The 26,337-nt window shown below is 35.1% G+C and overlaps 1 protein-coding gene across 1 annotated transcript in view; it reads left to right on the top strand.

Annotated features, from left to right (window-relative positions):
- LOC149787346 (guanine nucleotide-binding protein G(s) subunit alpha) overlaps positions 1 to 26,055 on the top strand; it is a 163,918-nt gene extending 137,863 nt beyond the window's left edge. Inside the window, exons 10-11 of the mRNA XM_089977898.1 lie at positions 5,657 to 5,724; positions 13,527 to 26,055. Of these exons, the coding sequence (XP_089834024.1) occupies positions 5,657 to 5,724; positions 13,527 to 13,673 (215 nt within the window). The 3' untranslated portion in view covers positions 13,674 to 26,055. The remainder of the gene's footprint in view (positions 1 to 5,656; positions 5,725 to 13,526) is intronic.
- The last annotated feature ends 282 nt before the right edge of the window (positions 26,056 to 26,337 follow it).

The following is a 26,337-nucleotide window of genomic DNA, read 5'->3' on the forward strand; positions in this document are numbered from 1 at the left end:
AATGCAGTAACCTATAATTACTGAATACCTTAACATGGTAATGGTATATTTGAATGTCTGAAATATGTTATGTTATTAAATGTATACACAGTATTTTATTGCATGTTAAATCTTAAAGGTTAATATTAACAAGTTATTGAAATTTATTATCTTTATTTTTTTAATTTTAATTTAAAGAACAATATCCTTTTCTTCTAGAACATGTCCAGATTTAATTACTGTCATTAATCCAAATATATTGTCCCTTGAGTTTCCAGATGCTGACCCCGGAAATGTTCTTCCCCTCCACCCAAATGAATTTAAAAACCCAACAAATGAATTCCAGATTTTCTGAATGTTGTGATCAGATTTGCATTTTTTATCATTCATGAGTAACAGTATTTGGATGACACACATTAAGATGTTTACTAGATCTTGCAATATTTGTAGTACCTACAGACTTGAAAGCTTGATTTCATAATAGTGAGTGAATATATAACTTATAGGATAACGGGGTGTTTTCAAGTAACACTGATAAGATCTTTTCTCAAAGCAATAAAATTGGATCTTGTGACCATCATTCAATTTTGGTACATTAATGGAAAAAAAGGAGTTGAAAATGATGTTTAGTTCTAAATGACCAACCCAGTATTTTTTGGCACAAAACTGGACATTATTGTTTTAGGACAGATGGATAATGCGCTGCCCAGTTTTTTTCTTTCCACTTCACAGTTTCAGTACAGGTATGACTTTGCTTTTCACAAGCTTAACTTTATCAGTTACTCATGTTAGCAATTTTTTTTAGCTCTGCTTATCAGAAATGCTAATGGCATGGTCTGTTATTCATCCATCCATTTGTTATGATTGGCTCCTCCTAAATTACTTGGAGGATTGCTCTGAAACTTTACACAAACATTCATTGCATTGTCTGGTTGGTCGAAAATGAAAATGATGCTGCTAAGACATAAAATATGGCCACCACAATGGCCATCTTGAAATCCTGTTAGCTGCTTGTTAATGATGGTGATGTCAACCATGAGTTTTCATGAAGCTACTTTTTACGATGTCTAGTTGGTCTAAAATGAAAATGTGCTAATCTGATGTCTAGTATACTTCTGTCATGGCAGTCATTTTGAAATCTTGTTATCCCTATTCCTCCTGAATGGATGATTAGATTGGCATATGGTTTTCACAAAAAAATAACCTATTATGATGTCAAGTTGGTGCTTTATAAAAATGGTTCTGAATTGATCTCCAAAATGGCTGTCATGGCAGTCATCTTGAAAATCTTGTTATTGTTTACTCCTTCTGAAAGGATGGTTGTATCATCATGGGAATTCACTAAAAGATTTAGCTGTTCCTAAATAAAAATAATAACAGTCTGAAATTCAATATGGCTACCATGACATGGGTGTTAAAAGTCTTCTCATCTCAACTCTACTTGAAGAAAAAGGAATATTGATGTGGGGTTTTCATCACAAGACTACTTATGATGTCCAATTGGTCTTAAATGAAAATGGCACCAATCTGATGTCTAGTACGGCCACCATAGCAGCCATCTTGACAGTCTTGTACTGCTCTCTACTCCTGTCCAAAAAGATATATATCAACGTAGGGTTTTGAGTGGTAGACTTCTTATGATACATTGTTGATTCTAAGTGAAAATGATGCTGTGGTACATCAAATATGGCTGTTATAACCACTGTTAAAATGTTGTCACTACTCCCTCTAAATGGATGATCATTATGACATAGAGGTTTTCATTAAGATAATTTTGTGAAGTCCACTGTGTCCTAGATGAAAATGGTGACAAGCTGACATCCAGTATGTGTACTGCAGCAGCAAATTTGAAAATCTTGTTATTGCTGAAGAATATCATGGACATGGGGGTTTTCACTGAAGAATATCATGGACATGGGGGTTTTCACTGAAGAATATCATGGACATGGGGGTTTTCACTGAAGAATATCATGGACATGGGGGTTTTCACTGAAAGACTTGTAATAAAGTCCACCTTATCTTAAATGATAAAGGTGCCAGGCTGACATCCAATGTGTACCACAGCATCTAATTTGAAAATTTAAATTTTGTTATTGCTGAAGAATATCGGCAACAATGTTTTCAACACTGAAGAGTTAAAAGGAAGAAATGGTTCTATCTTGAATTCTGGAAATTGTTTTCACTGAGTAGAGCGTCAGTTCCTTTGAGAATACTCATGTTGTCAGGTTCATTTTGGACCTTTCCTTAAAAAATACACTTTTATCTTTTATTCAGTTATATTGTGTCTCTCAAATTAAGATGGCTGGTATAAGCAGGTTTTTCAATTTGACAAGCTCGTTCAGTTTGGAGTTGCATCAGAAACATCTGCACTCAAGATTTGTTCAGAAACATCTGCATTCGGGGGGGGGGCATCTCAGTCTTATGTACACATTGGTTCTGGTCAGCAAAATCTACACTCAGACCTCAATTAGCAACATCTATATTCAGGCCCTGTTCATTAATATTTGCATTTGGGCTCTGCTTAGTAACATCTGTATTCAGATCCTGGTCAGTAACATCTCCACTCAGGCCCAGTTCAGTAACAGCTGCACTTAGGTCCTGGTCAGTAACATCTACATTTGGGTCCTGGTCAGTAACATCTACATTTGGGTCCTGGTTCGTAACATCTACAGTTAGGTCCTGGTTCGTAACATCTACAATTAGGTCCTGGTCAGTAACATCTACATTTGGGTCCTCATCAGTAACATCTATACTCAGACCCTGCTTAGTAATATTTGCATTCAGGTCAAGATCAATAATATTTACTCTCTGGCCCTTCTCAGTAACATCCACACCCAGGCCATGTTAAGTAACATCCACATCCAGGCCCTTCTCAGTAACATCCACACCCAGGCCCTTCTCAGTAACATCCACACCCAGGCCCTTCTCAGTAACATCCACACCCAGGCCCTTCTCAGTAACATCCATACCCAGGCCCTTCTCAGTAACATCCACACCCAGGCCATGTTAAGTAATATCTACACTTTGGACCTGCTCACTGACATCAGACTGGTGTCATACCAGGCCTTATCCAAGCTGGAAGGTCATGCTGGCATTTGGAAATTACTGTGCACCAGAAATTAATATGGCAGAAGCAAATGGCATTTAGCTTGCCTACCAGTCCCTTATTTATAATGTTTGTACACACATATGTCCTGCAATTCTTGTGTGCACAAACTACTCCCATATCTACCATGGACAGTCAGGGATGGTCCTGGCTTTTAAAAAGCTGTCGCCAAAAAAATCGCCAACCTCAATATTTTGTCGCCAATTTTCAAAAAGTGTCGCCAAAACAAGTAGTGTACATTTTTCCAAGTGTTAATTTAGTCTATTAATGTAACAGGCAATGAAACTTTCAAAAGATGTGTTAGTTGATACTTTAATTACAACAAGCATTAACAAAATGTTACAAACTGTTACATGAAGATCTGTCGCGATTTTAGAGTTGCCCACTTGTTGAATGCAGTTTCAAAGTCTAATTTTTCACATCTGTACATGCTGATTCTCATTAAATTCTCGAGAGATGAGATGCAGAGCTTATTTCTGATGTCAGTTTTTATGAAGTTCATCTTACTGAATCCACGTTCACAGTCTACATTGCTGACAGGTGACACCAGTAGTCTCTCAGCAGCCCCCTCCCCCCATAGCTAGCATCCCAAAGCTTGTAGTGAATTGCTTCCTAAATCCCAAGAATGATCACTGAATGCGGTATAAATTTTCTCGACAAGGAAAATAGGATCTCCATTCCCACGAATGAAACTTACACGAGTCAACACCTGGCAATATTGGACCGTATATATAAGCATAAATTCACACCCAATTTAGGGATTCTTTCACTCCTGTATTTTGAGAAATAAATAATTATTATTAATTATGCAAAACTTTTGTTGTTGTTTTTGCTATTTCTTGTTGCGGAGTTTAAGTCTCTGCAGCCGTAACACGGAATTGATGGCAAAAGGAAAAGATCAATGAGTAAAATGCTGCACTGGTGACAGATATAATTGTGATTGAGATTTTTTCCATTTGCTTTGTATTTATACACAGTCGGTACTTAAAAGGTTATAAGTTTTCTATGAAGGTTTAGCAAAACTATTGTATTGGTATATGTATAAAAAAAAACAAAAAACAGAAGGATTAGCCATACAATTTAATTGTACCTGTTCTATTCGCGTCTTCAGAAGTCGGTCAGTTGTAGGTATAGTGCGGTAGCATAATTGACTTTATCACAGCATACAGTACTCAGCCCAGATGTCAGCATAAGCAGATTATGATGTAACAATGCACTGTAAAGATGGGGTTGTCAATACGAACAAAGGATCGTTTGTGTAACAGATTGATTCCAATGCATTGCTTAGTCAAGTTTGTGGCTTCCTTTCGTTCTCGCTTTTAATTTATCCAGTCCAAATCCATGATTGTATGTACAAATTAAATAACCAAAAAGTATGTCGCCAAAAAAATCGCCAGATGGGATATTTTTGTCGCCAATAAGGAAAGAAAAATCGCAATTTGCGACATTGGCGAAGCCCAGGACGATCCCTGACAGTTTTGAAACTTGGCAGATATTATTGACAGGGGATTGACATGCACATATTATTCTTCATCATGCTCTTCTGTCATTTTCCAGAGTTGTGCCCCTTTCTCGTTAAAAACGTTTAATGTAATTAATAATATATATATTTCTTGAGTGTCCTTTTAATTTAGCCTCTCAGTTTTTTTATAGCATTGTACTGAAACTTGGCAGACTGTTCATTTGCCAGGCTCGAATTATAAGGATATGTCCATTTTTAAAAAAACCTTACTAAATGTTATTTTACAGTTTTATTATAGACAGATGCATTTGTACAGTGCATTTGGATACCTTACACATTACACCTTTACATCATATAATCTCATGGCTTTATGATGTCATGACTTGATAGTTTTACTAGTTAAACATAAATAATCTGAAATGGGTTTTAAAAATAGCAATGCCATAATGAGATTTTTTAAATACTGAATTTGTCAATTAAACATGATTTAGAAAAGAAATTAAATAATATTAAATGCCAAGAGCTGTATGCTTTTACAAATATTTAGACTTGCTAGTTGATAGTATATGAGTTAGAGATTCAACATATCAGATGACTACTAATGTGGTGTTACTCAGTTTCATTGCCATGTTTAATGTTCCATTTGTGGAAAAAAAATATTAAAGTGCATTATGACAAAACTAAATGTAAACTGATATGTAATACATTAAGTTCCTGTGAATTCACTATTTTTGTGGAGCACTCATGGTTGCTACAGATTCAGAGACACAAGGAATAGTGATCTTTCACCATAAAGAATATGACCCCTTGCCTTTCTCATGAATTTAAATATTCATGAAAAAAATTAATTTCCTAAACCACAAAAATGAACACCCACGACAAAATAAATTTACAGTACAACATTCCCTCATTATAACAGTACATTAAACCCGTAGAATAGACCACCATAGAGTGAAGTTGCCTTGTAATGAAGTGCAAAATACATTTAATTTTATTACCACTTAATGAAATGGGATCCATAACTAGACTCGCATGCTAGGAGGATCCATATTACAATGTAGAACCTTTTAGTATGCACTGTAAATTTGAAAATTTCTGTTTAATTGCAGCTGTTATAGAGCAAGGAGATGATCCAGAGGTGGTTAGAGCAAAATATTTCATCAGAGATGAATTTTTGGTAAGTAATATAGCTGCTTTTAATGTTGAAAATAGGAAATCTGGAAAACAATTAATTTACTTCAATATTGAGCAAACTGCATTGACCCAGATCTGTCAGTGCATAATATGCCAGTAGATCTGAGTATCCAGAGGTGGTTAGAGCAAAATATTTCATCAGAGATGAATTTTTGGTAAGTAATATAGCTGCTTTTAATGTAGAAAATAGGAAATCTGGAAAACGATTAATTTACTTCAATATTGAGCAAACTGCATTGACCCAGATCTGTCAGTGCATAATATGCCAGTAGATCTGAGTCTGTGCATTTTGTTAGGAATAATCAGTTGAACAGGCAACATAGGCCATGATCTGTTGGCAGATTATGCAATGGCAGATCGGGGTCTGTGTTGTTTGCAGTTGGATTCGGCTTATATGCAAACATATACTGTATTTGCCAGCCTATAAGTTGATGCGCAGTACAAGTCAAATCAGCAAATTTGGCAAATTTTCCATCCTTCATCCATATATAAGTCAATGCTGAGTATAAGACGAGGCCATATCAATACCTCTGTGTTTTTCACTTCGTTCCATGCAGCATCGCGAATTTTATCCTATCTGTAACTCGGTAACCTTTCCAGTCAGGATCATTAAATGTAACTGAAAGTACCTAATTTGTTTCACATGAAGTATTTTTAATGTATTATGTACTTTTAGCTATATATTATGATGCTCACCCAACAAAAATTTTGAGTTACAGATGGGATAAAAGTCGCAATGCTGTGTGGAATTGTAATAACTTGCAGTTTCATAAATATTAAAAGTACCACTGTATGCTTTTTCCTTTTTTTGGGGTGGGAAGAGAGATAAAGAGAGAAGGATGCATATGTATTACATCACACTTTTCTTCTTGCACCTCGTGATCAAAATAAAATATGGTCCAATGTAAGAGAAAGAGAAAGTTTAGCTCTTCGTGTTTTTTTTTACTTCTTTTTCTACCTTACTGCCGGGGCCCCGAATGGTCTAAAGTGCTCACTGTTATGGATCACTGCCGTCTCACCTCTCTGCATGGGTTTGAGTCTTGGGCTCGGCTAATGTGGGTACATGAGAAAGCTTGCCAGTAGCTTCTTGAGGGTCAGTGGTTCTTTCCAGGGTTTTCCTGCGTTCTTCCTCCACCATTTATACTAGCCTATCTTGTGCTGAAAAATGGCATTAAACCCTACAACAACAACAACCTTATTGTCCCTGTGTTGCTGAAGCTTTTGTCAAAGAGAGAAAACATTAATAAATGAAACAGTAAATGTAAATAATGAAAATACATACCGTACTCCTTCAGGGTTTAATATTCACAATACTGTAGTTATATCCATATAGTCTCCATTAGGTTAAATCCCAAGAATAACCATTTTGCATTCTGTCTAATTTTCTTTGCGAGTATAAAAACCTCTCCATTCCCAACCAGTAAGATTGTTTTAAAGTGCATGTACTCTTCCTGTACTTAGGCAGCAATTGGTTTTTATCTTTGCTTATGCTAGATGTACTTTATTATTGTTGTTGTGGGGTTTAATGCCATTTTTCAGCACACAATAGGCTATACATGGCGGCCAGTATTAATGGTGGAGGAAGAACCCAGGAAAACCCTGGAAAGAACCACCGACCCACAAGAAGCTACTGGCAAGCTTTCTCATCTACCACATTGGCTGAATCACAGACTCAAACCGCCGCATACAGAGGTGAGATGGCAGTGGTCCGTAAGGAAGAGCGCTTTAGACCACTCGGCCACTCGGGACCCCCTGATGTACTTTAAATTTCGGTAGGTTTGGTCAGGAGGTTCAAAAATGTCACTGGCTGAGAAATTTACACTAGTAACCACCTCGCATTTCCTTTCATTATATGGTACAGTATTCATAATACCCCATGGATGGGTAGCCTCATTTCCTTTTAGTTTTCTCACTAATCTGATCTGGTTAGCCAAATCTTGACAGATGTTGGCTTGGGATTGACTGAATACAGCCATAGCATATATAATTAGCATGTAAATACCACTACAAAGTCATGTGATTCTTTTAATAATGGAAGTAGAAAAAAAAAAACTAGAAGGAATTGCTTGCCTAGTGGTATTAATTGATAATGGAATATGGTACTGCACTTGTCCACAGGTAAGATCAGTCATCTGGTGAGTGAACAGTCGAGATTTACAATTGTGAAGACATCTGTCTGTCTGTCTGTCTCTCTCTCTCAGTGGGGCATACATTTCATTCAGTCATTAGGTGCAAAAAGAAAATTGTGATGGAATGTCTTTGTCATGGTTATTCATCTTCTAACTTGTAAATCCTAATGCATATATATGTAATCAAATTTAACCAATATATATTACAAACAACGTACATTACTGGCGCATGCTGCTTTAGCGCAATTACATCTGATCTGTTAAGTTTTAATACTGACGATCATGTAACTGTTTAAAATACTCATTGTGGGATCCTATTTTTTTTTCATACATGATCTCTTCCCCAAAATGAAATATTTTTTACACATTATTTTTCATACTCTTGGAGAATTATTTTACATACGAAAAATATGATAAAGAGATTCAGATGACATAATCCATATACAAGTCGATTCATTCAAAAAGTATTGTCTTGTAGGCTGGCAAATATGGTTCATCACATCAAAAACTGATCCAGAGGTACATGTACATTTTTATTTGTCATTGTCTTGAAAGCTCAGTAATCTGATCTGTGATTAATTGTAATATTTAATTGAAATTCTTCAATCCTACCAAGAATGCTATGTTTATTCACCTAACATGATCTAAATTAAAGCAGTAATATAAAAATTATGTTTGTTACTTGCAGGTGTTATTGGAATAAAGTTATCCTATGACCATATGGCACCATTAGTTCTAAATTAAATTAAAGTTCATTGTTTTAAAGATAGGAATTATTGCAGAATATATGCCAAACCAACACTAAACAACAAAAACTAGAATACTGAACACTTTTTAAAACTCTGTTCCCAAAAACGAATGAAATAGAAAGTCACAACATGATTATTAGAAGTAAACACACTAAACCAAACTAAAGTGTGTTGTTGACTTTTTTGTCAAAAAGAAATGTGGAAAGACAGAAAAAGTAGACTTAAGTTTTGTAATCATGGTCAAACAGCTATGTCTTGAAATGGCCTTACATTTTGAGTTTAATCCTGAAAGCTAGAAAATTTCTTTTTGTGCCATGCATTTCTATGACCCTTGTGGGTGGATATGGACTTCTGAAATGGTGCATTTGTTTTATTCAGATGGGATTGTTTAAGGTCTCTGAGCCCCCCAAAATGGCTTTCTGTGAAGAAGTGATTTATCCACTGTGCTACTGAATGACACTGAATCAGTTTACTTTCAGAAATCAAGCTTCAAGATGATGTTTGGATTGTCTGAAAGCCAGTCCTTCTCTCCGTTTGCTTAAAATCATAATTATTGACTCAATAATTGGATGATGTTTTTAATATCATAATGGAGTAAAGCTTCATAATAATACAGAATTAAACTACTTCATAAATATGTTAAGCCTGAGTTCACTGGTTTTAGAAATTTCTGTTTGCTCCATCTGATTTATATGCAATTTCAGTATAGCACGAAAACGATAACACTGAATATGGTGACACTCTGTATCATGTAATAGAATTTTTCATCCTTTTCTCACAGAATGCTTATGAAATGATTTTATAAAATCAAGCAATATATGGTGCAGTAAACAATGTGATCAGCAAAGTACAACAAAAGTATCATGGTTCTCTATCTACCATATGTACTCGCTTATTAGTCTAGTCAGACTGTAAACAACAAAAATCCTGATCTGCCATAGCATACTGTGTCTGCAGTTTAGGGTCAGTCTTATTTTGTTCTTCAGAATACTCCTAACCAACTGCACAGACACAGATAAGCTGGCACATTATGTGACGGCGGATCCGAGTCTGCAGTTTGCAGTTGGACTCTTCTTCTAAGCGATTATATAAGGTAAAAGAACTTTCTTCAATTAAGTGATGTCCTAGGATAACATCCATTTTGGGGGGCAGATTTCCATAAGTAGCACTTTTCTATGAGTAAAAATCACAACTCATCAAGTGAAGAACATTTTCTTTAGGCACATACCAGTGATGCGAGTTCTACAGATGATGCCATGGCATCATCAGCGATGGAGGCATAATCTTGACCAAATTGCTTGAGGCTATCAGGAAGGTCACAGTTTGTAGTTAGGGTCTTCATCCATTTTCTTTTCCATATCTGAATGTACTTATGGAGTCATAGCCATGCAAGGCATAGATTGAGGGCAACACAACAATATCAAGTCCTAGATCTTGAGCAACAATGTGCATTTGGATCTAGCACTTCTTTTGTACATTTCTAGCCTGAAGAAGAATTCTTGAATATCTATCAGGAATACATATTTTGGCACATGGCAGCAGCATCTGAGTCTATGCTCCATAGCACAACAAGTTTTAAATTCAGTCTTTTAAGTGTTTGAGCAGGTGAGTAGTTCTTGTAGGCTTCATTATATCCTGTGACTGGATTTTTGCTCATTCTCTACTTTAGATTCACTGGTCTTGAGGATAGCTGTCACTAACCACTACATTGTGTTCTTAAGTTCTGAGAAAGAATCATTCATAGTGGTTTCTCAGAATGACCTCCAAATGTACAACAACCACTTCCATTTGTGCATACCCTTTGGATGGTCATGTAGCTGATTACTAGGAGACTTCAGTCAGCTGTGTTTGGTATTTCAGGCAAACAATGGTCTGGTTCTAACCATGATATAGTTGCACTTTTGATTGTTGTGCAGAATGATCCATCAAAATTGAATGATGTCAAAGAAACAGGTGTTGAGGCTGGTACGTGTTTTCAGCTTTGGCCTTTGTATCAATGAAAAGAAGTCAACTTCAGTAGTTTTTAGGCCTCTCCTGTCCCTCTTTGCGAATTCCAGACAGAATTTTGCCACATCTTTCGGTGCTACTGTGGACTGACCATCCTCTCACTCAGTCTTACATCTTTTCCATGTCTTCTTTATGTATCCTTGATGAACTAGCTTCCTTGTGGATTCCTGTGACTGCACTCAGCATCCCACACATGGAGTTGAATACTAGTATGCATTTTCTCTTTAGTTGGTCAGTCTGGTAATATGTAAGTGCCGTATCTTTGTTACACAAGTGGTGACATTTACCACAGTCTTCATTTATTGACTGCTCAATCCCCACATCATGCCAGACTCCACTGAAAGGTCTTGTTGTGTGATGAACAGGCCAGCTTCCATCTGAGTTCTAGGTAAATCTAGGGCTGGTTCTTTTCTGATAGTTTCCCCTCAATGACACTGAGCATGCCCACCTGGCAAATCAAGTGGGATCATTTCAGAGAAAAGGTTTCAAGCTCAATTTTAAATTTATCATTCCACTTTGCTGCACTGTTATCTAACCGCAACAGAGACAAGACATAAATACTATTTTCTGGCATGCCTGGATATTCTGATGATGTCAGAATATTTGCCCAGCAAGTGTCAATGTGCTGTACTTCGTCCTTTATACCATGTCAGAACCTCTTTTTACTGGGGCATATGATGAAGGACTCCACAAAATTTGCTGGATATCTACACATGATCCAGTAGAAAAGGATGTTAACTCACCTCCATTTATTGATAAGTCCACAGGTCAAAGTGGTTGTCGCTGGATTCCTTGGATGAGTGCTGCATGGAATAAAATCAACATAGGTAATGATTCCGGTTCATGACATCAAGACAAACATCCTCTTTAACATGGTTTCCTATAGATGTGTTGCATTCATGATGTTTAGTTATAATATTAATGATTGTTCTGTGATATAAAATATTTAATAGCCTTAGGACTTAAAATTTAGATTTTTTTAAAGCAATTTTTTTTTCATGATAGTAACAGTAACAGCAACAAAGTATGAATGTTTACATTGAACAAAACAAAGGTAGATTTTATTATTTAACACTTGAACTGAAAGGTACGATTTGCAAAATATTGGACGGATTGAAACTGGAGAAGGTTGATGTTTTTGCACTTTGTGGCACCTTAGTATTTGCCTAGGGTCATATTAATGCATGAAACCATTAGAAATTTTCTAGCTTTCAGAGTGAACCTTTCAAACATTTTTGGTACTTGCTGCTAGACTATCAATTTTGGTGCTATTTTGATGGTCATAAATACCAGAAATGACATTGCTATATGGAATTTCTAGTCCCACAATGCTATATGGAATTTCTAGTCCCACATTGCTATATGGAATTTCTAGTCCCACAATGCTACATGGAATTTCTAGTCCCACAATGTAAGACATCCATCCGAGTATTTATGATGTAGGGAGTGCAGTGCGTTGCTTCTGGCACAAACTTGGCAGAACATATTTACAGTTATGCACAGATTTAATGAAACTAAGCTGTCTAATCGCTTTCATCGAAAGTGTGAGATATTGAAGTTTTGGGCTTTAGTTCTCCCGTGGGTTGACAGAAACATGCTGCATAACGCTGGAAGCAAGACGTCAGACCACCCACTATATAAATATGATGGAGACATTGTAGAACTATGGAATTCTCACTGAAAAAATCAGACAGGAATCTTTGAAACAAGTGAAAATTTTTAATTTTGCTGCCTAATTTGAAGCAGATTATGGCTCCATGGACATATCCAGGTCCATTACTGATGAAATTAATCATTTTATCAAATATTTCTAAAGTAAGGAGGAATGCTACTGCAGATAATGTTGATTTTTTTTTTACTGTAACCTGTTTTTGAGGTCATTTTATGTTAAACAAATTTGGTGAAAAAAATATATATTTTTTATAAACTCTTAATATTTCATCATCATTTTAGCAAGCTACATGTAACATGAAAATATGTCAAAACATTAGTCGAAAGTCACTATTTTAAATTTCTACACTCACTTCACCCTATTTTTGCAACTTTGTGCCTATTCTGTCTGGAGAGCCAATTTCATTTATCCAGATGTTAGGGTCCAGCTCGAACCCAGGCTTGATATGAATAAATGCACTTGACAGCAAGGCCAAGCCCTTGTATGAATGGAATGAGGACAAAGTTCTGCCAAGCAAAATTTACAAACTTTTGATTAGGATATGCTAAATAAAAGTTCTTTGGCTACTAATCAGCCACATTTAATATAGCAAATTCATCCCTTTATGTTGGTCCAGTATAAAACTTAAATGGGTGTTATTGAGCATGCTGAGATTATACTTTTTTAAGAATTATTTCTTTTGGATGAAGAAAGCGGTAGAATGCATGGGAATATCTGGAAAAAAGTTTTTATGATAATTTTAACACACTGCTGTATTATACTGAATAAATGGGAGCTGTGTGCCCCTCTCAAAGAAACACTGAGGCAGCCAACCCCGGCTGGTCCATCAAGCTATTGAACAGACAGCCTTTGGATTGCAAGTCCAACACTACCAGCTGAGTACTCACAGCTTCTTAACCTCAGAAATAAAGTGGGTACATTCTTTTGACTTTGGAGGAAGGGTTAGGGTTATTTTCTTATGTTTTATCGTAAGGTGTGTATTCTTCACAAAAAGTAATTCTCAAGGCATATTTGGTGAAAGTTGAACATAGATATCGCTTAAGCATTTTTGTGCATGTCCCTCTTTCTATATGTCCACAGCCAAGATCAAGCTCAGTGTGTTCGATTTTTGATTTATAGCTAAATAAATGGGAGGTTTAAGAAGAAGGTATTTTTTTGTTTGACTTTGATAATCCATATTTAATATTTATGAACTTTATGAAGAAAAAATTTTCTTGTGCTTTTCCAGCGAATAAGTACAGCTAGTGGAGATGGGCGGCACTACTGCTATCCACATTTTACTTGTGCAGTAGACACAGAGAACATACGTAGAGTGTTCAATGACTGTCGTGATATTATTCAGAGAATGCACCTGCGTCAATACGAATTACTGTGATTAGTCACTACCACGCCTTCGGCTCCTGGAAATGAGCTGCGGGAACTCTGTCGTGGAAGGACTCTCTGCGTGATGCATTTTGCTTTGTATTGACTACTGTGTATGTACATGTCTATTTAGGAATGAATCATGTGGTACATTGGCCCTACCTCACCAGTGAAGGTGGGATTCACATTTGTCATAAAAGCCTGAAATATTGTAGACCAACCATCTTGGATTTGTTTCACAAGAGCTCATTGTGTTGGATATGAGAGGGGTCTGATAGGCTACAGATATGTACCATTTATGCAGCAACAGCAGCATCATGGGAAAACTGTGTGATTTTTATGGAGTTGAGCCAAAACATAGGGGTCACAATTAGCTGGTGCCTCAAAATTGTATATTGCATTCATTAGGATGTCAGGTATGCACAGAAACTCTAAAGGGGCATGATGAATTAAGGGAGATAACTGCATCTCATTTTGAAGCATATCACACAAAGTTTTGCCTCATTAGAAAAAGACATTTGTGAATGTTGTATTGACAATTCACACAAATGATCTGATTTAAGGTAGAAGCAAGTAAATAACATGTTTTCAGTCATGCACCATATATATTCATGATTTGTGATAAGGCTGAGGGAGGGGGATATCAATGCCATGCAGACAGGGTACATCAACAGTATTTATGGTTGTCTCATTGAGGCATTATGGCCATAGATTTAAATACACCAGCTTGGAAATCTCTGAATTAATAATTTTTCAGTATGTTTGTAATTATGCGTGAACAAGAAAAATAATGCCTGAGGACTCTTGAATGAATAAATTACTACATACATTCTTAATATGATATCCAATTTAAGCATTGAATACTATTATACAGAGACATATGTACTTTTTTGTCAACCATGGACTTTTACATCTAGCTACCTGCATTTTACTCCCTTGATCTGCACGCAGGTATATACTTGTTTACAGACAGGCAGACATAAATTCATCTTAATTTGGTGTCTGTTCTCGATATTAAACAGCTTTATTCTTTGCTCCATTATTTTATATATCTGCCCATTTATCTCCATACTAGCTGCAGATCATAGAAATATAGGTATGTTAATCTGGGATTTTTGATCCTTGGATTTTTGAAATATATTGTTCAAATTCACACTCAGTATAGACATCACAACTCTGTATATTAATCCTAGTTCTCATATTTTTGGTTTCCAGTTTTATTATGCTAAACCTCTAAAAGGCAATCATCTTAGTGGCTAGTACTGTTTTTATTTTAAAAAGTATGCTTGACTTTCTTAAAATTATACTGTATTACCTTGTGATAGCTGGTAGGTTTTAATTTGCTCTGCTGTTCATATTGTTATTTCCATTATACAATATTTACCCATCTAATACATCCAACTGTGAAATAGCATAGACCCACATTGTGCACTTTTTAGTCAGGGTTTACACTAAACTAATTTTTGTTAATTATAGGTAGAACAGCACTGACCCAGATCTGCTTGCATATTATGGGTCTACAATGTTGGCAGTTGGGTGTACATAGCACATCTGCATTCATAGTAATTATTCTCATCTGTCAGGCACAAATAGAAGTTTTGAAAGTCATTTTTTAACATATTTTCCTTTCATCCCTTTAATATTTTTAAGTTTTAATTTTCTTGTTAACATGCATGTTGCACATGTAATTCAGTTATTATTGATTTTTGGAAAATTACTTTGGTCCAGAAGTAAGCTACATTTTCCATATAATAATGTTTAATACTCATTTATCTTTTCAGTGTATAGAAGGGGATAATATAGCCTTCATAACCATTAGTTGTAGAAGGAAAATATAAAAATATCAGATGGTAATCATCATTATTTCTGGAACACCCATCACACCAGGAAGTCAGTAATAATTAAATTTATACATTGCAAAACTTAACATGCCTGCTATAAACTACATTTGAAGCTTTGAGTTTGAATATGAATTGATGTCCAAATTTTCTATCCACTTGTATAAAAAGGAATGTAAAACTATATTGTCTGATGCTTTTTGTACAGTTGTAAAGAGTAGTGTCCCTTTTTTGGCTGACTCCAAATTTTAAGGAGCATATCACTATGAAGACACGGTATTTTTGTAGTTCTGGATGATTTGAAAAATTGAGATTTAGTAAGTAGCTGAATATTTTTAAAAATGTATATGATTTCTACCTTTTAATATAATTGTATCCACTTACTTTTCTTTTTCCTAGTTTCTTAATTTCTCAGGTATATATGCTTTGTAGACTAAGTATGTGATGATTTAAAGAAGTAAAATTGCATGTAAACGTGTTGAAAGTCATATTATACACAATGACTGCTTCAGTAGAGTCATGTTAGCACATACACCAGTAGATGGGAGAAATGCATTTGTCACAGATACCTGCAAGGTTGGCCAAATACAATTAGTATAGGTACCTACTAGCTTGACTAAATGCAGTTGGCACAGGTACTTACTTTGAAAGGCCAGCTACATTTGTAAGTTGGGTTTAAGGTAGTTACCAGTGAATAATCTACACCCAACTGCAAACAGTATAGATCAAGGTCTGCCATTGCATAATGCATTTTGGGCTCAATACTTTGATGATTTCAAGGCCATGATTCTGTTTACAGTCAGGTACATGTAAAACACAAGTAAATAGTATTTGTTTCTAGCTCACTACTGTTATATCTATCCAAAATATAATAAAATTGTATTTATATATAATCATTTTTTTCTTTTCCTTTCATTTTAACATTTTATCTCTAAACCAAATTTGAAGAAGCATTAAGTGCACAGTTTAGGTTGAAGTGTAAAACAATAAGATAATGACAGAAATTTGCCCCTTCATGTTTTTATAATAATCTTTTCTTATTACATAATGTAAAGCAGGAAAAAAAAATTGTATGATTCTAAAAAAATTGTTTAGGATTGTTCCCATTTTCTTAACGCTTTTAATTTGCACATTTATTTTATTAATTTACATGTAAACATTTGTTTCATACATACATGGGTAAATCTACCAGAGGTTTTATGTTGCCTTTTATATGACAATTAATTCCTTTATCAATTATGATATATTATCCAAGGAATGAATTTTTCTGTTGTACATGTATACCTAACTTTTACACGATAGTTAATGCAAGAAAAAATGAGTGCATGTGACTTTCCTTTTTTGGACCAGGGCATAGATTTGTGATCATTGTTTTCAAGAAAACTTATGCTTAAAAGGACTTCTACAAATCATACCATCATTTGCATAGTTTTGAATACCTTACAGACTTAAATGTGCCTTCAATATTTGTTGTAATCTCAGGAGGGAAGCATATTTCAAATTGTCTATCATACATACTATATTTATCTTTGAATAATATACACCCAAAAACTGTAACAGCAATAATACGTCATCATCAGTGCTGCAGTTAATGTGTATTAAACATGGATAAATTTGTTGTAATGCAAAGGATATTCATTTGAGACATTTGTAGATGTTTACATACTTTGGTGCTTTCTAAAGTCTTGGCCCACGTTTCTCAAGACATACCATATTCTGCCAAATAGGTGTACCTGTGGCATGCAAATAAATGAGGAGGGCACATGAATTTATGCTTAAGAAGTATCTTTGTCTCTGACTGAATATTTGGGTGCTTTACAGCTTAAGGTTGGGATGTGGGTCATTCAAGACAAAAAACAAAATTATCACCTGATCTATATGAATACATGTGCTGATGTAATTTTCCCACCAATACACATGTATTTAGTGGAATTACAATGGGCCAGGTAGAACAACACCAAGGGTGATACTTTGCTTTGAATTCATTCATCCACTGATGTCACTATACAGTAAACCCCCGATTTATGTGTATAAAATGTTCGAGAAAATTTGTGTACGTCAAATTTGTATGACTTGAGGTGATTTTCCCCATAGGAAATGGAAAGTGAGGGACTGCCTTCTTTAAACCTCATGACACCAAAAGTACCAAAATGAAGCCTTTTTCAGCCAATACTTTATTATGTCGCTAACAAATTCAGGAATGCAAATAACAAATATAAAGAAGACAACAAACAATCTTCAGTCAATCCATCTTTGGGGAGCCAAATCTTCATCCATGTCAAACATAAAAAAAGCATTTCCTGCTTGGGAACCCATGCTGCATGTTCACATATATAGGCGAATGATATATGTTTAAGTATTTTTCTTCTGCTTTTGTGTTAGTATTAATTTGTGTGAACGCAACTCTAGGGTAAGTAGTGTACACGTAAATCAGGAGTTTACTGTAATGGGATTTTGAAGTTAATCAGGGGTATGTATGTAAAGAATACTAGTGTATATATTGCTTTTCTATGTTTACTTGGGTAAAGATTTGCATATATTTATCACGGTGTTTTTCAGCAGAATATGGTATTAAGCTTGAACTCTCAAATTAAGATTTCTCACTGCATTGAGAAATTAAACACTTTAATGGAATGATTGTTATTTTCTTCGTAGGTGGAGAAAGCAAAAAATAAAGATCAAAAAAAATAAATTCTAATTTCTAATTCCACATACTGTAGTATCATCAGTTTTCGTGGGGGACCAATTTTCGTGGTTTTCGTTGTTACCCCAAACCACGAATTTAAATTCCCAATGAAAAATGAGCCATGTCGGATGATGACACCCCACCCCCTGGTTTTCTCTTAGCGTTTCTTTCCCTGAGATTGACACAGCTACTAGGATTTGATAAATCAAGGTCAGTACTGTAATCTGGTTATTAAATATTAGCTTGTACATGTGTGTTTTATTTTTTATTTTAACCTTTTAAAACAGGAATTATAAATCATTTTATATTGTTTCAGTGCACACATTCGATGAGGTATAAGATAGCTGTAATTTTACACTCACTGCCTTAAATCGATATGTGAGGTAATTAAGGATAGAGAGGAATTAGAGAAAAATGATGAGGTATTCAGAGAATTGTAATACTGAAAATGAAAGAAAAAATAATATAAAATAACAGTATATGAAAATTAAATTTAATACTAATTCAGATCGATCCTTCATTCAAGTACAACTGTTGTCAAAACATTTAATCCTTCTGAAAGCACATTTCATTTTATCCCTGCATTTTTAATCCAAAAGAACAATAGTCCTGTAAAATACTATAACTATTTCTTGAAACACTATTATTAATGGAATACTATGTATCTACACTAATTACAGCAAAGTATTAAAGCTCACACTTCACATATTTTTTGACAAAACTCACTGCATCAGCATCGTGTCAATCAAGTCTCATGGTACTCACAAATGCTTCTCAGGTAAATATCCTCAAATTGCTGAATTAAACAAATCCAGCTTTCTCAAAACCACTGATAATTAGGTCCGATCTTTCACTCATTGTCGCGTGAGCTGCAATTATCCATTCAGCATGTGTTGGCTTGACTAATGAGGTTGCAAGGTTTACTAATACTGTGCACTGATCGTCACCAGCAACATCTTTTTCCATAATGGCGTCCATAACCTGTTTAGCATAGCACTTGTGGAAGTGTGACTTTACTTCTATATACTCTTTATTTACTCTCAAGTCTAGTGGTTGAAGTTGGACTGTACAGGAAGCAGGCACAAACATTAGCTTCCTGGTAAGCAAGCGCCTGTGCTGTGTTCGCAGCTTCTGATGGGTTAAGAAGTCTAGGAACCGAGGGGGTTCTAAGTTGAATTTTACCACTCTTAAGCCACCATGTTAATACCATGATCATCAGAAAGTACTGATGGTGCAACTTGATGGACAGTGGTTTAAGTAAGAGATCATTCTTATGTACTTTAATTACTGATTGGCCTAGTGTTGTTGGCTGCGTAAGCTTCCTTTGATGTTGAGCACTCAAACAAAAACATGATGAAAGTGATTAAACTTGACGTGTTTTATTTGTGCTCATAGACATAGAATTATTGTTTTAGTGTTTGTGGCTGCGTCAGCTTCAACTAATGTTATTCACTTGGTCGAAAACATGGTGTAAGTATTGAACTTGCCAGGTCTTTGATTTGTGCTCATACAGGTGGTAGTAATTGTTGTAAACATTAAAGTGACCGCTGTTTGCGTCTGCATAGTTTTATTCTTTTGTATTCTTTATTTTGGGTATTTGTAGAGGTTAAACCATGAAATTAAATACCTACTAATATGCTAATTTTGACAGACTAAACCACGAATTTAAGTACCCACGAAAAGTTTTTTTTTTTTTTTTTACAAAAATTGAATGAAAATAAATGTTCCTACAGTATCTGGATTAATGTAGTTTTAGACTTTTTGAAGTTCTCAAAATGTTACAAAAAACAAAAATGAATAATCTTTGCAAAGGAATTTGAGATAGAGACCCTTGTTTTAGTCCCTCTGTCAAGTGTAAGGTTTTGTGATTACAAAAATATCGACTATCCATTTCTTCAGGCACTACTAATGTTAAGCCAAGTGCCTCAGAATTTCAAAAGTATATTAAGCTGTGTATTGTACCCGTCTACCACTACTTTTCATGTCCACCTTGACAGTGGTAATGGCATTTAGTGTTACCTTTGTCCATCAATTACACCTTGGTAAAGTTGCAGGCACTGTGGTGGGGGCATTCATGTGCCATAAATATATTTATAGTTGTGTTGCCTGTTCATAGCTTTCACCCAAGTATCCACTTACCCAAGTCTTGTATTTCTATACCTACACTTTTGTCTCTTTGTACAGAGTTCACTGCTTCCCAATCTAAGGGGAGATAACTTTAGTTTGTCACCCACAGATCATTTTTATTGCAGAATCAATTTTATTGTATTTTGTTTCTTTATGGTAATATTGTGATCTATTTATTGTATTAGAGAAAGCCAAAGACATACACATAAGCCATGCTTGCTGTCTATCTTATGTCTGCTGTTAACATTTAAAAATTAAGCCTTTTGTATGATCTTTTGGGTACAAGAAACTTGTTTGTACAGAAAATTGTTGAATTATATATTATTTATGCATCAGTATGAATGTGTGTTGAATATACATCATTTTGGTTCACAGTAAGCAAAGGTATTTACTAATTTTGTTACAGAAATGTCTATATATGAAATTGTAATTTTTGGTAAAGTTTGTTATTATGGCCTGACTGATTTTAAACGTTGTTACACAACGTGTATGTTGGAGTAGGTATATTTGTAGCCAGTGTACATGTACTTTTGCTTGTCCACCCGTGCTTTTTTGAATGAGGGGAAAAGACTGAAGATAAAATAGTTAATGAGCTAATTCTTTTCATACACAGTAATCGACAGTGAAGTGCAAGATTATTTAAATAGCCTTTAAATCAGTTTGGTATTTGCTTATGTGTTATGCCAGCCCAACTGCAAACAGCATAAACACAGACCACATCATACAATGACAGAACAGGGTCTATCTGTTCATTCTAACCATTATTTCAAATGTAGACCCTAATCTGTGATTCTCAGATCAGTATCTGTACTGTTCATTCCTTGCTGACCATTTCTAATCATGACTTAAAATGCTGATCCAAATCTATCACAGAATGCATTGGCAGATCGGGGTCTGTGCTGATTATTCAAATCCTTTCAAGTGAACAGTGTAGACCCAGATCTGCTGGCACTTTATGTGATGGTAGATCTGGGTTCACACTGTTTGGGTATGGCTGCACATTATGCATAGGTAGGTATGTGTATTCTATAGCAATATCATGCTTTATCAGCTGTATATTTTGGTTGATCTTTTTTGTTTGTTGAGACATCTTATTATTAAGGATGTATTAGTTGATAAAGTGTTTTGGCTTTTGCATTATGTGCATTTTGGAGTGGCCTAATGTACTGAATAAATTCTGGCTGAAAAGGTAAATGTTGGTAAATTAATTGTATGTCACATATTAACCGAGATCATATTTTAAGCCACAGCTGAACATGTTATAAACTGTTCGTTCCCTGAAAGGTATGCTGGAGTCAATGCACCAGAAATACTGTATCATTTGATTTCAAGTTTTAGTTCACATGTTTTACATTGATACTGGGTATCAGATTATGTATTTTTATTATTTCCCTTGGGTATAGATAATGAATCGTTTTTTTTACATACTTGTCTTGTGTGGAACATGTGATGGCATTGTTTGTCTGTCCGTCCATTGAAATTTGATTGTAGCATCCATAACTTTGAAATGATTGGAGGGATTTTCATGAAACTTTACCCAAGTATATATATCGTGACAAGGCTGTTTCGTATACCATAGCCACATACCCTGCCTTGAAGTCAAGATCGCAGCAAGTTTTAGTGTAATTCTTTAACTTGTATTCTTGTCCAGATTATAACTTTCGAACCTTTGAAGATATTTTAATGAAACTTTGGCTAATTATATATAATGACTAAATGGTGTACTTACCCTGCCCCAAGATCAAAGCAATGAAAAATGTAATTTTCTGACTTGTATCCTTGTCTGGGTACAACTTCCACAAAAGATGTTTTAATGAATCTTTAGCCAGCTATATATCAATAGCCACATCTGTTTCATCAAGTTAAAGTTACTTTAGCAGCAAGGAAAAATGCAGCCGTAACATGTATCCATGTTCAAGTAAAACTATAGATATTTTAGTGACACTTCAGCCAGTTATATATCCTGACTGAACTGTGACTCGTGTACCTTAGTGATGGCCCTTAATGTCAGAGGAAAAAAAATTAGGTGTCTTCTATCCATGTATGGCTTTAACTTTTGAACCAGTAAAGATATTTTAGTGAAACTTTGTCCTGATAGTCTCACATATTTGCATCATAGCTTCTCTCAGAAGGTCAGGTCCACACCAAAAGGATAATGCAAGTCATTAACCTGTTTCCTTGAGAAGGCTGTAATTTTTTAACTTATAAAGATATTTTAATGAAACTACCCAGGTCCACACAATAGTCCCTACATGAAAGGTCAAGTCCATTGTTTTCGAAAAGGTCATGAGATACACATATCATGTGCAGGTGTTTTTTTTTTAAAATGTGGTTTGTTGTTTGAACAAATTTTTTAATTAACATGCCATGATTACAGATTGTTATAATTACTGATGGAAAAGTCTTGAGGGGAAAATGAAAGCTTTGATTTTTGCATTGTGAACCAATGGTCCAGTTTCTCTGGTTCATATTTTTTACTAATTGCATCAAAGCAGATGAAATAATATAACAATAATCTTCCCCACTAACTGTCATACAGTTGTAACAAGACATTTGTTGATTCTAATCTTCTAAGGGTTATTATTGCCTGCCACAAAAAATGCATTCTCTGAGTATTAAGATAAAAAAAAATCAGTCAGCAAGGCAGGGGGTGGGGGTATTGTAGTCAGCTTGTCTCGATCTGTCACTCTTTTTTCATTTAAAGTCATGTGAACTCTGAGATATCTTCAGGAATCTTGGCATGTTTCTTTATCAGCACTTGACATTATGTACCATTTTAAGAAATGGAGTTGGAGCAGCATTGTAAGAGTTATTTTGTTTAATTGTCTGTCCATTCATCAAACTCATGCCTGGATAATATCTCCAGAACCATTTGAGATAATGAAACTTCATTTGTATCATAAGAAGAATTTGTGTGCCATATTAGGTTCAGCTTTGTCAGGTTAGAACTTTTTACAGTTGCATCTCCATACTTTCTTTTATTTTAAATGGATTTACAGCTCATATCTTGCAGGGAGCTATTATGTAAGTACTCGCTGACAAACCTAATTCATTTAAAAACGTTTTTTTTAGTGCAGATGCATTGGGTCTAAGGGAATCAATTATAATTTGGTAAAAGATCTGAACATGAAATTATCCAGACTTTTTGATCACGCTGACTAATAAAAGAATTCCCAGTGTACATTATTTATTATGTTTTAAATCATCAGTCATCTGGAATGTTAAGTGGACAAAATTTCTGTTTCCAATTAAGTTCTGATAATGGACCTCTCAGAACCTCTTGGAAAGAAAGCAGAGTGTCTTCCATCCACAAACTGGCATAGCTATTAATATAAAATCATCACTTTTCTCTATAAAAACATCACAGCAGTTCATAAAGACTTGAATCTATTTATTTTAATCAAATTAAAGGAGAATCGTTAAAATTATCTCATTAAAATTGTGCATGTTATATTATGCTAGACATGGACATAAAAGTGACCCATCGGGCTCAGGATTGGCCATTTGACCAAAACTTGTCATGCTGAGAAAAAAATGTAAGCAAACATTAACACCTAGGTGATTAGTCAACAGGTCATTGGAGTTTCTGTTTTCTATAGTTTATTGGCAGGGTTGAGAGTACTATTATGGCTTCAGTGTACAAACCTGTGTAGTTTGTGCAAACTCCATCTCCAAGAATCAATAAATATAGGATTTACCATCCACAACATGCATGTGCTGCAAGTTGTTTGTAATTGTGGTGTGTAGAGAAATAAGGTCAAGACTTGAGCTCTGAGGAATTTTCAAATCCTTGGATAAAGATAAAATGGGGATTGCAACTAATTGCTGTTCATTTTGCTCTTGCAAAAATGTTAACACAATGCTAAAACCAGTTATGAAATTGGCTATATATGATGTAAAGCCAGTAAATACTGTAGGAGTTAGAAAATGCATTTAAGTCATATAATTGTTAGTGAGGTTGTAATAATAACCTAGGAAGAGTTTTGTAATTAAAAACTATGCTGTCATAAGTGCACTTTAATTTTATGAGAGAGTAGTGAACTGAACAGTTGTGAACAAATGAGCTATTACACAGTGGGAATTTTTGTAAAGAACAAGAAATATACAACAAATGATGAGATATATAAAAATGCAAATCAGGGGCAGCAGTAATATCACAGTAATGTATAAATAATGCAAATATTTCTCATTGTACAGTCATACCTTATTCATTCGTCAAAATTTCCAGAGCAGGACAAAAATTAGTTCCCATAGATACAAATTTCTATGGACATATAAACATGCATTGAAAAATGTTTGTAGGGCAGAAAACATGATAGAAATTATGACTTCTAGCCCATGTACATGCACCCACTGTAGTTGGACTATTGAATGACTGGGATGGATGCTAGTGTATTCCTATTTTCTGTATTATGTAGAGTCTGCACTGTATGAGGGTAAATGCTGCAACTAGATATTACTAATTATAGTGTACTTTCTTGCTTCAAGGGCCAGGTCAAATGTAAATAGAATGGGTCCCTATCAATAGTCACTGCTTATTTCTTAACCATACCGTAACAAAATACATCATCTGAAGTGGAAAAGCTAGGATGCCAGACTGATGTCAGTTTGTACCATTGATATTCCCATGGCTGTTTTTTAGGGGAGGATGATTGCACACGGTGCCATGAAGTTGGAGGTGCAGTTTGTGGTATTTGTTTCAGAGGGGTGGGCTAGGGCTGAACGTGGCACTCACCCAGGGCAGCATTTATCTAGCACAAACGTGCAGTGACCCTGAATACTCTTATTGTCGGCTAATATAATTCAGAATACACATTACTGATGCCCCTTTTACTGTGTATTAAAATCCACTTTCCATGCTATATGCAAAGTTGCATGTTAAAATATGGTGAGAAAAATAACTTCCTTTGTGCATGTGTACAGAATAGAAAAATTCAATCCTTGGAATTCTGGTGTTTGCCAGGGACAAGGCAAACCTAACCCCCACACAAATTTATCTTTCTAGATTAGATATTTAACTACTGATTACTCCTAATAAACTGCATAGAGCCAGATCTGCCAGTGCATTTTGCAATGTAAGATCTGGGTCTGTGCAGTTTGGAGTAGGACTGAACATATAAGTGAGCATATATATTGTATGTTTGTTTTAATGCCCAAAACTTGTAGGTGAATGAAACTATGGTAACTGCCTGCATGCATCAAGTCTCAGGAGTAATGATTGTCAGAAAGAGTCATAATAGTCGTTGTACTTGTAGTTGCCTTCACCCATTAAGCATGAGCTTTTTCTGTAAAGTTTTCTTAAATGGCCATATTTTTCTGTTTACATCTGTGGTGTGTCATTGTACTTTCCATACAGTGTGAACACAAGACATTGTACAGACCAGGTGTCATAAAGTTAAAGGTCATTAGGCAACACAATCACAGTAAGGCCTCAGAGGTCAAGGTCAGTATGCAACATTAATATTTGAATATTTGCTACTTGAAGTAGGCAGTGTATCTGTGAACCGCTAGTGCATTTATATGTTAGCAGGTAGGGTTCTCTTCTCTTTCCAATTATACCAGGTTCTTTAATGGCTCTATGTGTGGGTATACTTTGATTGATAAATAATATAACTGAGCTATAGTTAAACATTACAACCATTTGTAGAGAATCAGTCAGGTGTGTCAGTAGGCAGTATGATGTACATCACCTGTAATTAAAATCATCAAGTAAATAAACAACTTTAATAAACAAAAGTTTGTTATATTGTCTTCTGTGTTTTGTCTCATTTTGTCTTCATTATGGAGAAAAAGTGAGACCTAGATATCACTTTTCTGATGACATCGGTATAGACATTGTTAAGCTTTTACAGTTGTCTCCATTTCACTTGAGTTGTTGCATAATACTTGATGGATGGATTTTCCTAAGGTGGTCTACTAGTCCCTAGCAAAGGTGGATCACAGACACCTACATTTCACACTAGCAGATGTTAATAGCCTTACTGGTCTACAGCCAAAATGCTTCCGAAATAAACGTAATCCAACTT

Source organism: Sinohyriopsis cumingii, chromosome 12 (assembly GCF_028554795.1).
Source record: "Sinohyriopsis cumingii isolate HCF-2022 chromosome 12, ASM2855479v2, whole genome shotgun sequence".
NCBI classification, from domain to species: domain Eukaryota; kingdom Metazoa; phylum Mollusca; class Bivalvia; order Unionida; family Unionidae; genus Sinohyriopsis; species Sinohyriopsis cumingii.